The sequence below is a fragment of the Berghia stephanieae genome, chromosome 2 (genome assembly GCF_034508935.2).
Source record: "Berghia stephanieae isolate SIO BIC M18660-M18661 chromosome 2, UCSD_Bste_1.3, whole genome shotgun sequence".
NCBI classification, from domain to species: domain Eukaryota; kingdom Metazoa; phylum Mollusca; class Gastropoda; order Nudibranchia; family Aeolidiidae; genus Berghia; species Berghia stephanieae.
Genome location: NC_088361.1, coordinates 84,108,252 through 84,121,493, shown reverse-complemented (window position 1 = coordinate 84,121,493; position 13,242 = coordinate 84,108,252). Strand labels below are relative to the sequence as shown.

The 13,242-nt window shown below is 31.5% G+C and overlaps 1 protein-coding gene across 2 annotated transcripts; it reads left to right on the top strand.

The window, feature by feature from the left end:
• The first annotated feature begins 14 nt into the window (after window positions 1-14).
• Window positions 15-10,547, top strand: LOC144965691 (uncharacterized). Of its 2 annotated transcripts, XM_078901284.1 has the most exons (6): window positions 27-67; window positions 411-453; window positions 1,776-2,760; window positions 3,114-3,281; window positions 4,467-4,674; window positions 5,914-10,547. In XM_078901284.1, the coding sequence occupies exons 3-6, from the start codon at window positions 1,799-1,801 to the stop codon at window positions 6,229-6,231; spliced, it is 1,656 nt and encodes a 551-aa protein (XP_078757410.1). In that variant the 5' UTR covers window positions 27-67; window positions 411-453; window positions 1,776-1,798; the 3' UTR covers window positions 6,232-10,547. The 2 variants fall into 2 exon arrangements, with proteins under 2 accessions (XP_078757411.1, XP_078757410.1); XM_078901285.1 differs by lacking the exon at window positions 411-453 and having other exon boundaries at window positions 15-67.
• Window positions 10,548-13,242: the final 2,695 nt, after the last annotated feature.

Here is a 13,242-nt window from a genome sequence, read left to right as displayed (position 1 = left end):
TACAAATCGGAAGTATATACAATGGTATCTTAGTGAAATTAAACATTGCCACCAAAATCTGTTAAATGTAAATATTTATTTTTTATTTTATAATGTTTGAATCTAACCTTATCCGATTTATTGAGTATAATTGTTCAACATTGCATCATTTTCGGGGGATTTTTTTCCACGTTTAATTTCAGCATAGTGAAAAGAACATTAAGTGACCGTGCATTTTTATTATCGATTGGACCAACCCGACCTGACAATTGTTTTTATATTTTATCATTATGAATGTTATGAATTATGTATGACTTCGACTTCACGTGAAGTTGTTTTCATTGTACTAATTATTTCAAAATAAGATCTATAACTATAGCAAGAGTTTTTGTAATTGTTCGGGACATCTTTTTTTTTTTCATCCACATGAGTATTCGAATTCCATGATGCCTGCCTTTGTGGACTTGATTTTAAGTAAGAAATGAAGATCTTTTATTTTTTCTCTTTGTTATGAAAGTCTGCCTTTGGAAGTCGGACTAGTGTAATGATTGTGAAAATGAATTAAAACATCCGAGTCCGAGTTTCTCAACTTTTGGTTGTTTAGATTCAAGATACCGTACTATTAATATTGTTTTTTTAAAAAAAGGGTGTGGCCCCCTACACAATTTATGTAGCTACTTTAGGTGTGTTTTTTTTAATCGTATGGTTTTGGTGTCAATGAAACCTTTTTCATTTTAGAGCTCTTTTCAACACACTTCTAGAGGTAGAAAAAAAAATTGAAAATCAGATTATCAGAAGAAAAGTGATATTACTGAAAAATATATTCATATGCCTATGTGCCTTTGTAATTAACTGACGGTTTGTGACCTGAAACTGATGTATTTCCGATAGTGACCACCATCTGTATTTCAAAAGTGGCCTAAAATGGCCGTTGACATTTGAGTAAAAATTTTCCTGGGGTGAATTTAAGTCATTGGGGATAAAACTTTGGCCTGGATTCAATTTTAATTTTAAGAAATTAAGATGTTAAATTACGTGCGACAAGAAGAATTTTGATTTGTCAATTTCTGAATGTTTAAATTATACAAAGCTAAATCATATCATATATTATCTACGATCAAAAAGGATGTTAAATGACACATATGTACAGTATTTCCTCCTGACGAAAATGAGATATAATTCATTAAAATTCATCCATAAAGAAGAAAAAAATCAATGGATATATATATATATATATATATATATATATATATATATATATATATATATATATATATATATATATATATATATATATATATTACTTTTTGTGTTGTTTTCTTCTTTTTTTTTCTTTTTCTTTCTTTTTTTTTTTTAGTAGTCATATTCAACATTATGCATTTCTATATAAAATTAGTTGAAACGGAAGGTGGGGAAGTCATTTGAAGAATTAGATAGGCCATATATGACTTAAAAAGCTAATGCAGTTTATGCTTTGAGGGAACTGGGTGGAAGGAAAACATTTCTGGTGATTAGCCCTATCCATCTGATCATAATTATATGTAGATATAATTAGCATTTTTCAAGTATTGATTAAATATATATATATATATATATATATATATATATATATATATATATATATATATATATATATATATATATATATATATATATATATATATATATATATATTATAGAAATGGTCTCCAAAATAGGATAAATTTGTGCAACATCTGTTAGTGAATTACAAAGTCATATAATTGTATTAGCATTATTTTATTTGTTATTCAGCTCTTTACTTCCATTAATTCCAGGTTGAGGTTGAGAAAAATTAAAGATGCCTTGTCACACCAGAAAACGTGTTGTGCCTTCTGAACCAACTACAAGCATTATAGAAATAAGACCATCACGCTATTTACGTGTGCAACATCACAATCCAAGGGAACGTGATGAAAATTTTAGTCGCGAGATGGCTTTATTTATGCAGTATAAGAAAAGTGGAGTTCCTTCTTCTGGCCCAATGACTATGCCTAAAAGATTGCCTAAAATTTCTTCCCAACAATCAAATCAAAACGCCCATGATCAGTATAATATTCATCCTCTTGCTACAGACTCAAATGACACCATTGGTGGAAATTTACAATGTTCAACATCACAAGGAATGAGTGTAATAATGGAATCATCCGGATTGGACAGTGCCATTCCATCCATGCCAGCTTCTAAATCAAGCAGTGTTTTATCTTCGCCAGTCCACAATATTGACGGTGACAAAGTACGTTCTGCTTCAAGTGTTCAAGTTGCCATGCATAATGTAAAAAGGTTGAATGAGCTCAAATCTGATCCACATAATGCTAAGAGTAACATATTGAATACCCCTGATGGAAACCAAAAACAAGAAGGAATTGAAAATAACATTGCTCAATTAAATGGAGTATCACACAATCAGATAGCTTCCACATCACTGTCAGAAACTTCAAATGTAACAAGTCCTAAAGCCAATGTGATAACCGAAATTGAAGTGGTGCAAAATGACTTGTTTGATTTAAACACATCTGTCACAGACTTAGTGATATTTTTAATTCATGGGGTAGGAGGATCATCTGACATTTGGTGTGCTCAAATACAACATTTCGTGAGTCAAGGTTATGAAGTAGTAGCCCCAGATCTTATAGGACATGGTTTCAGTTGCTGCCCCAAAACGGCCGGTGCTTATCATTTTAAAGAGATTGCTGCAGATATGGAAGAATTTTTTGATAGATATTGTAAAAGGAAGAATGTGGTAATTGGACACTCGTATGGGTAAGAAATCTTTTTTACGCTTTTCAAAAATGACATTTTTGTTGGTTCTTGACTCCATTTTATTTGTAATATTTATGCAACCACTCTCTGATACCTTTGTTGGATATATATTACATGTCTTATCAGTAGCTGCCTCCCTAATACAACTTCACAATTTTAAAAAAGATATATTGATGAAACTGGTTACAAAAATTGACGTGAATGAAAAATGAATGACAATGCATAATTATAATGATTGTTGATTATAAATCTATTCCTGAAAATCCTCTCAGCAGTTAGGTATATTATGATTATATCATGTTTATTTTGATACTCATTTAGAATAAATTCTTTACTCTTGCCGAAATCTCCAGTGCATCTTTTGCAACCCTACTTGCTCGCAATCGTTCAAGGCGAGTATACAAGCTAGCACTGATAAGTGGTGGACCTCCAACACCTCTTGCCCCACAGCCAGGAGTGTTTAATTTACCAGTCTGCATACTTGGTTGCATCAAGCCATGCCTTGTATGTGGATTTAAAAAGTAAGTTTCATATAATATATAATCTGTCATGACAGAAAAATCCCTTATTTGCATTGCGGCTGCAAAATCTGCAGCTTTTGGCAATTTCTTGCAATTTCTTGCATGAATTTTTCCAGATTTTTAAGTGTGTGCACAAGTTTAAGAAAGAGTGAGGTGTAGTGGGATTGAGTACAGTAAAACCCGGTTAAACCAAAAATGTCCAAACTGAAAAGACTGCCAAACCGAAAGGAAATCAAAGTGTTGCATTTTTTCCTGTTTGTTTTTGTTACCCAAGTATCGATTAACCGAAAGCCACGATGCTTAAACTATCTTTAAACTAAAAAGAAATTTCTGAAAAACTGAATAAGCTAAGGAAAAAATTGCTGATTACCGTTACAACCGTTTCACAATGCTCTCTCTTGTCAACTGCCAATTATTGCTATATTGATGTTACTAAACAGTGGTTTTACTAAAATGCATGCCATTATTTAAAAAAAAAAATTTATTACTAATAATGTATAGACAAAAATCGAGACCAGAGGTCAATATTATTATCCAGGGGTATTTATTATTAAGGGGTGTCGTAATCCAGAGGTTGCACTGTATTTACTCAATTATTAATTTCATCTATTTAATCATATTTTTATCTATTTGTTTTAAAATTTATTCATATTATTTTTTCTTTATTTATCATTCAACTGTTTGTATTTAAAGCCTTCAAAAGTTTTACCATTATTTATTTATTCATATTTTGGGGATTTTTTGGTCATAATGTTAACTCTTTAGGATGTCAAAATAAATTTTGCCATAGATATTTTTCTGGTCAGAGGGGTAAGGAGGGGGGGGGAAGGGGGTGTCACTTTCAACATTAACCATTGAACTGGCAACCTTTTTATAACTAAAATTATGCAAAATATTAAATTTAGCTTGACAAAAAAAAAAAAAAATAAAGATAAAATAAATTTTAAAAAAACGGTCATGGAAACACCTGTTAGCTTGTATTTGAGTATCTATTTGAGCCACTGTATTGCATTTTAATTTTAGCTTAATAATTTGAAGCTTGCAGTTTCTATTTTAATCCTATTCTGTGCTATGGTATAGGTATTATGGAATGCACAGAAAGATACTTATCAACAGTTAAAAAGAGGTTGCTTGTTTAGTTTATATATTCCACAATTAAAAATGCAATCTATTTTGATTCTTCAGGGGTGCCTTTCACAAGAAACGTAAATCTGTACTATCAAAGACAGATGCTTTTAACATTCCTACGTATGTGCTACAGCACACAATGAATGGCCAAATATGGTTAGATGGAGATGAGTTGTACCACAATTGGTTGACATGTCCTACTTTACTTATATACGGAGCAGACGATAAGCTGGTCACGTTAGACGAGGAATTGCACACGGAGGAGGTAACTGCGATGTTTAGATACATAATTTATGATGCAACTCAATTAGGTATTGGGTGGAAGAAGGTGGGAGGGGCGGCTGAAGAAAAAATCCTTCGAATTTAATTGATGTAATGGAGAAATAGTTTCATATCAATTACAACATTTGTAAATCAACCAACATTTCCAATACAAGTGGTTATAGTTTAATTTTTGAGTTAGAGGTAAGAGACCTACATTTTTTTTATCTAAGTCGACAAACTGGTTATTGTTTGTATGAATTATATTAGTTTGTGAGATAAAAGTTAGTCATCTTTTTTTTTCATTCACAATTTAAACAGACATTGATTGATATTATGCTATTTCCTAATATGAAGGCATTATTACTTTCTTAAAACGAAAAGAAAGTGTGTATACCATTTATTTTTCTCTGCTATGGTGACTGGCAATTTTCCATTGTGAATAGTGTAAATAGGAAGTTCCATTAATTCTATTTTGAATGGTTGTTGCTTGCCCTTTTGGATATTTGTTAGTTCTTTAATAATATTTTCACTTTTATAGTGCCAATTGATGTGTACGTTAATAATTATATATTTTACCAGTGTTGCCATTAGTGGGGGCATATTGCTCCACTTTATCTCTGATAAAATGCACCTTCTGCAGAATGTTCTTTCGTTTTGAAAATTCTGATTTGAGACCCATGGTAGAGGAAAAACAAACTTCAAATCGAGAAATTTAAGTAGTTGCAAATTTTAATAGTTTCTGAGCAAAATGTAATTCATATGTCTTTGGTAAATGACAGAATATCAGGTATTTAAGAACCTCACAGTTTTGTAAGGAAATAAAATAAAGGAAAGGGCACTTGACGTTCTTTAAGTTTTAAGTCTGTTTTTCCCAAATTCTTTCGTGGTTGTTGAGCATGTAAAAAAAAAAAAAAAAAAAATAACTGAACACATAAAGCATAAAAAATTGAACATTATCATTGCCGGATTCAGAATAAACCAAAAGTGATAATTCAATTTTATCTCCTTTGTTTTCTATTCAGTCATAACTTACTAGTATACTTACATTTTTTTTTCTTTTAATGGGGCACATATTTTCTTACTATTTTGAATACTTGGTTCTAGGAGGGAATGATATAAGTATATATAAATTTCTTTAGATTTTCATTTATTATTTATGTCAAGCTTAGGACGTTATTTTATTTTCTATCTTTGCACTTTTAAAATAAAATCATTTCTTTTCAATTAATTTTTTCTCCAGGCGATTTTTAACTCTCATTTGGTTGTCATAAACGATGCTAGTCACATGGTTATGATAGAAGCACCTGACGAAGTCAACGAGCTTTTGTCCAACTTTATCCAGCATGTTCCTGATGCAAAACATTTAAGACAGAGTGATGGGACTTCACATGTTCAACCACAACAGCAACCACTTCCACCTCGCCAGATGCCAGAAATAACCCTGAAAAGATCATTAAGTCGGTTGTCCCAAAAATCTTTACGCTCAGCAAAATCCCAACGATCTCTATCTGTGACAAATTCAACTAATTTTCATAATAAAAATGTTAAAAAAATATGATATAAAAAATTGCTCAATTAGAACTGTATTATTTGATATGAAGGATGCATTTAAAGTTGATTTCGTTAATTTTTTAATATTTGTTATTGTTTTAGTTGTCCTGAGTAAGTCTTAATGTTGATTCACACACTATTAAACAATATAAAAAATATGCAGAATAAATTGTCAGAAATAGTAGAGAAAGAAACAGTGGGGAAGGAGAGTGTAAAAATGTAATCTTACATATATTCAAATAGACGTCTATATTGAAATACAGTGCAACCTCTGGATAATGACACCCCTGAATAACAACAACCCCTGGATAGCGACATTGACCTCTGGTCCCGATTTTTTTGCTATATGAATGTTATTAGTAATAAAAAACCCCAAATAGCGACATACATTTTAGTAAAACTCCTGTTTAGCGACATTGTTTTTACAATAATAGGCAGTTGGTAGTGATGCTTGGTAACCGACCATCGTCATCTCGTACTCTTAGGTTATATAAAACACTTTTTTTCCCCTCCCAATGAGATCGCTTTGTTACTGACCAATCAGAACACATGTTTACTACACTGCATGGAACACTGATATCAGGCAATTCCGTGTCCAATGGGGGAATTATGGATATTTATGGTTGTATGGTATGTTGGAATAGCGGAGAAAACAATTAGAACCTATTTCACTTTTTCATTTTCATTTGAAAAATCTGTTGTTTCTCTAAAAACAGTAGTCCAAATTTTATATTATTGTGGTTAATACTAGGTTTTTTGTTTGGTTTTGGGTTGTTTGTTTTTTTTGTGTTTAATATCGCAAGATGTAGATCTACTAATTTTTAAGTGCTTGTGAATTTTGATGCACTTAAATAAAATTGTTGTCTATTCAAAACTTATCAACAATATAGCATGGATATAACTTGAATTAAAATCAAAATTAAATTGTGTTCTTGTGTGGTATTATCATGTTGGCACTTGATTTTTATTATTTATTTTTAGTTTCGTCAAATGGCGTTTGGGTAGTTTACGATCAAAACAAAGACAATACACATGGGAGAGTGAAAGCGTAACTGATATACCCTTAGTAAACAGGAGAAATACACATTCTCACGTTTTTGAGACGTGATTTCTCTCAGGCACTGTAATCACGGGTCTCAACACGCCCATTTTTGCCGCCATCTTGAAAAACCCGGAATAACGACACCCCTGGATAACGACATAATTTTCCGGTCTCGGGCGATGTTGTTATCCAGGGGTCATGGTGAATGTCAAACAAGAAAACTGACCTGCATCTTCTTTCAGTCGTTATCTTGAATGCATTCCCATTGAATAGACCAAGGTGAAATTGTATACCATTGCAGTAAGAGGAAATAAGCAAATAATAATATCAATGTCATATTCCTTTTTCCGAAAATGAAGAAAGGTACATAAAAACTTAATTTTGGTGAAGCTCTTATAATTCTAACAAAGTGAAATAAAAGAACGTAATTTTTTTATTAATGCCAAACCCTGTACAATAAATAGCCCATTCAAATTAACTTATTAAATACTCAATTTGACGACGATAAACACAACAAAAACTTAAGATGTATATTAAAAGTATAAACCGAGAACAGACAGGTATACCAGACAAGGAAGCTAATGGTAAACTAACACATAACTCAAAAGAAAAGGTCAATACGTTGGGCAAATAAGTGAATAAATTTTATACTATACAATAGTAAGAACAACGCCTGCTAATTGTTTGAAATTATGTCTTTAAAAGACATTCCAAAGCTTTTGAGAAAGCAATAAAACTGATTGTTTTATTAATATCCATGAAGATAGATTACAAAATATGGGATTACCATCACTGAAAATTTAGAAGAGTAAGAAGAGATCTGATTCAACTCTACACATTTGTTCATAAATTAGATATATAATATTGGATCATCAAATACGTTCAGATATGCAGATTATTCTTCAACGTTGGCGATTTTTAAAATGTACTCTACATATTCAACATCAACCAGAGCTCATTCATTTAAGTTCATTTAACTGTAGATGTTTGAATAATCTTGCAGCAATAGACTCGTCTTCGGGGTAGTTTTTATATGAATTTGATTGACATATATAAAGACATTTTGGATAACATTGTTTTAAATGATTGTGTATATTTTAGATAGGATCAACAAGGCTGGTTGGTCTATTTTAATCCTCAAATATTGTCTTATATTGTTTTATGCTTTGTCATGGGCTGAAATAACAACTGTCTAATGGACTGAATGGCCTTAACGAGATACCAGTAGAAGTCAAATAAAATACTGACTTTGAGTTGGGGTACCAATTTTCTTTAAATAATTCTTCAATCTGACAATCTGGCAGTAATCTTTACTCCCGTCTCTCAAAAACGTTCCACTTATAGAACTACAGACCTATTGGTATCAAGCATCAGATCAACATTGAAAATGTTAAAATTGCAATGTAAACTACCAGGAAGGCACAATATATTATTTTCTTATTCTTTTTTAAATGTACGTATATACAGTAAAACTTAGTGTGACTGAGTCAGTTTGTTTATTTGGGGAAGAGTAAGAAGAAAAAGAACATGGAGCTCTTCAGTTTTAAGGATGATCTAAGAAATCATGTACCTCTATATGATACTTATATCATCTTGCCCACTTTTCACAGCAATAATCCTTTTTTTTTTTTTTGGAGGGTAACTCAAATTGTAATTTTTATGTTTTATTTTACAATAGTTGTATATTTTTATATTGTAATTTTCATGTTCATTTTCTCCTGAATTAACAACCAGGCAGCATATCCTTTATGTCCTTACCTCATATCATGACTTTCATGATACTGATTCGGCTAATAGGATGCTTTTTGTTTTTCAAAAATACTTATTTGAAATTATTTACTGTTAATCAAGAATCATACTTTTTCTAAACATGCACATCTCTTTGTTGCCAACCACGGCCAATCAAATTTTGGTCTTTTATCTCTACTATTGAGGCTGAAGTCGTAAACAAACTGAAAGACACATCTGTCTAGAGCGAAATACTGATATTTCATGCCAATCCTTAAATATAATAATAGTTTGAAATTTCACAGAATTCTATTATGGATTGGGGACAGAACGCGTCCTTATTATTTAGCACATTTCTATGACTTTACTTATTCCTGCAGCAATCCTTATTGAACCAAATTTATATTTCATACAATGCGAGTAACTTGTTTAGTTTCTTACAATGTTTATCATAGCCTTTTAACAGTTTCTCGCTCACATCTGTATTACATCGGGTAATGTATATAACATAACGTAACATGTGGTATAGGGCAAAATAGGATAAGATCCCTTGAATGCCCTTAATATTAATTAGTAATGCCATAAATCTATTGATTGAATATTACAATAATGATACACGTGGTAAAGATAGTATTTCAACTTAAATGTACTCATGTGGTGTACAAACATATATCTTTAACCGTGACATGCAAAGCACACACACACACACACACACACACACACATACACACGCGTATAGAATATAACCATAATAATATAATAATGCATAATATATACATACAAGATTGAAAGCCATGTCAACAGCAGAGCAAACACGTATTATTCGTCATATATAAATCTCCCATCATATAATTCCCTGTCTACTAACACCTTGAAATAATCCATAGATTTTGCATTCTTTGTTTCAAATTTCAAACTGTTCCATTTCTGAACAATACGAATACCGAACCAGTTTTGTCTTATGTTTGTTTTGCATCTAGAGACAAAAATCTTAAACTTGTCCCCTCTAGTAAAAGTAATATTAGAATATGAAGAAAAATCAGAAAAGTCTATCCTATCCATACCATGTACCAATCTATAAACCTGAATTAAATCCCCACGAATTCTTCTATATTTCAAACTGGGTAAGTCAAGAAATTCTAACCTTTCCTTATAAGATAAATACTGTATTGTATAAATTTTTTTGTTAGCTCTCCTCTGTACACTTTCAATACTAATAGATTGTCTTTTATATAATGGGCTCCAGATGCAATTTCCGTATTCTAGAATTGGTCGAACGAGCGATTTATACAAATATAAAAATGTGGTTTTATCAAGACTTATAAAGGTTCTATATATTATTCCCATCATTCTGTTTGCACGGCTTACACAATTATCAATATGTAAATCAAAATTCAAATGTGAATCAAAAGTAACTCCCACATCCTTTTCATAAGGCACAACGGAAAGTAGATTTGACATAGAAGTATCGGTAAAATAATTATGACATGGATTATTTTTTCCTATATGTAATACTTTACATTTCTAAACATTAAAATCCAAATGCCATGTTGTAGACCATTTGAAAAGTGAAAATATATCATTTTGTAGAATGTTATGATGTTCAGTTGTACTATAGATCTTTGTATCGTCTGCAAATAGTTTGCAAGCTGAATTTATGCCACATGGTAAATCTTTTATATATAAAAGAAATAAAAGTGGTCCCAATACGCTTCCTTGGGGTACACCGCTAATTACATTCTTAAAATCCGACCCCACACCATTGACAATGACCCTTTGTATTCGATTATCAAGAAAGTCTTTAATCCAGTTAAAGATATTCCCTTTAAATCCATATGCTTTTAGTTTAATGAATAATCTCTCATGAGGTACAGAATCAAAAGCCTTGCGGAAATCAAGATAAACAACATCAATGCATTGATCACGATCAATTAACTTGGTAAAATCCTCTATCACCTGTAAAAGTTGAGTAATGCATGATCTCTTTGATCTAAAACCATGCTGGTTATCGTTTAGCATCGTATGACTTTCAAGAAAGTCCATTATTCGGTCTTTCAAGATAGACTCCATAACCTTACAGAGTATGCATGTTAAGCTGATGGGTCTATAGTTTGCAGCATCTAGTTTGCTTCCCTTTTTATGAATGGCAGTAACATTGGCTTGTTTCCATTCAATGGGTAAGGTACCAGATTCAAGAGACTTATTATATATTGTTGATAGCGGCTGTGATATTTCAAAGGCCACTTCTTTCAGTAAACGGGGATGAAGGGAATCGGGTCCCATGCTTTTAGTCACGTCTAAATTCAACAATTTTGCAAGTATGTCTTCTTGTGTAATATAAAAATCGGGGACGTTTAATTGATTTGTAACATTGAAAGTAATAACAAACAATAAAGTGAGAAAAGAAGTGCTAGAAGAGGAAAGAAAATATAAACTTTTCTGGTGAAAGAAGAGTTGAAATCAGGCCCTGACTACTGCACCTTCTACTAGTTATGGGAGGGGCACTGTACAATGGACGCTATCCACAACAGAAGTGGTAACAGACATACTATTTATCTTTAGTCCCTCTTGCAACCTTTTGAGGTTATGGGGTCAAACACCATGAAAATTTATTGGTGAAGTAGCTGTGATGGATACTATCAATTTTAAAGTATCTCTCTCATAGCCAGACATATCCTGGGTTCAACTCCCCATCATCTCAAAACGTTTTCATGTTCTATTGTCTCTTTGCACTTTTCTTCTCACTTTCTTTCTTGTTGTTATCAACATAAACACCTGCTTCATTTACTTTTCTGAATGTATGAAAGTTCCTTTCTCGTGGACAGAATTCAAAACTGGTATTTTTTTCCAATCTTTGTCACTCATCCAGCCGCACAAATATGTCTTTTGCTATAAAACAATTCACCATACTTCTTAACTACCGACATAACATAAAAAGTAAATCATGATTTGTATTATAGAAAAAAAATCCGACAAGGACAGATCCTATTTTATTGCTCATGAGACCTAGACCATTTTAACCCTCCTTACCAACTACAGGAAAATCGTCACATTTGTTACGATACAACGAACATTTTCTTATTCAAATTTCTTTTGTACATCATGAAATTTAAAGGAAAATGAACAGTGTGTTGTAGGACATGTTTTGCTAAAGAAATTACGTATCGAAAGAATTTTACTGCTATTGTGTTTGAGTGGTAAAAAATATAGTTTTGTGTTAGTTGCGTGTGCAGTTTTGGGGAAAATCCTGAAAAAATGCTGGTAAGGAGAGGGTTAATAGATTCATATAGTCATCAGGCAGAAAGTTGTTAGTAGGGTGAATAACTTTGATTCTGAGGATAACCTTCTCAGAACCACTGTATAGCATGAAATTAATTCAAGGTTAGGGAAGTGTTTTACATTTTAAAGGATTTAAGATTTATGTGCTGAATATTTCTGTACTTCTCTGTGGCTTTATTGTTTTTTTTCCGTGATGTATCTGTATCCGTGATGTTTACAACCTTTACATATATTACTCTTTCCAATTAATATATCAACACACAAAGCTGTCAATGATTACCAAAAAAAAGTTTTTAAAATCGTCTAGATTGTAAATATACAAGATCAGACTTTAAAAGTTCACTGCTTTTTATTAATGATTACCCTGACTTTTCTTTAATAAACAAAAATTAAAATAAACCCCAGGTTTGTGGGGATATTTTTTTCAAAAGTTTGGGCAGATAGATTAACACACACACACACACACACACACACACACACACACACACACACAATATATATATATATATATATATATATATATCTATATATATATATATATATATATATGAATGTTGGTGGGTACTAGTAGGTACCAAAGTGCTCGATAATTATGGTTGGAGCTAATATAAAAATATAAATGGGATCACTCACTTATATGTGGCCAAAACATATGTTTCTGTGGCTTTCATCCACGTCGTCAGTTGGCATATTCAACTGACGACGTGGATGAAAGCCACAGAAACATATGTTTTTGGCCACATATAAGTGAGTGATCCCATTTATATACCGTATATATATATATATATATATATATATATATATATATATATATATATATATATATATATATATATATATATATATATAGAGAGAGAGAGAGAGAGAGAGAGAGAGAGAGAGAGAGAGAGAGAGAGAGAGAGAGTATATATTAATCATACATTTTAATTTGTTTACAAAAAGATTTTTATTAGTCACATATGATAATAA

Excerpts from the sequence above, each read along its gene's own strand:
- LOC144965691 (XM_078901285.1), top strand. The coding sequence starts at position 1,799 with ATGCCTTGTCACACCAGAAAACGTGTTGTGCCTTCTGAACCAACTACA. Across the intron at positions 3,282-4,466 it reads CTTGTATGTGGATTTAAAAA|GGGTGCCTTTCACAAGAAAC; the intron begins GTAAGTTTCATA and ends TTGATTCTTCAG. Across the intron at positions 4,675-5,913 it reads AGGAATTGCACACGGAGGAG|GCGATTTTTAACTCTCATTT; the intron begins GTAACTGCGATG and ends TTTTTTCTCCAG.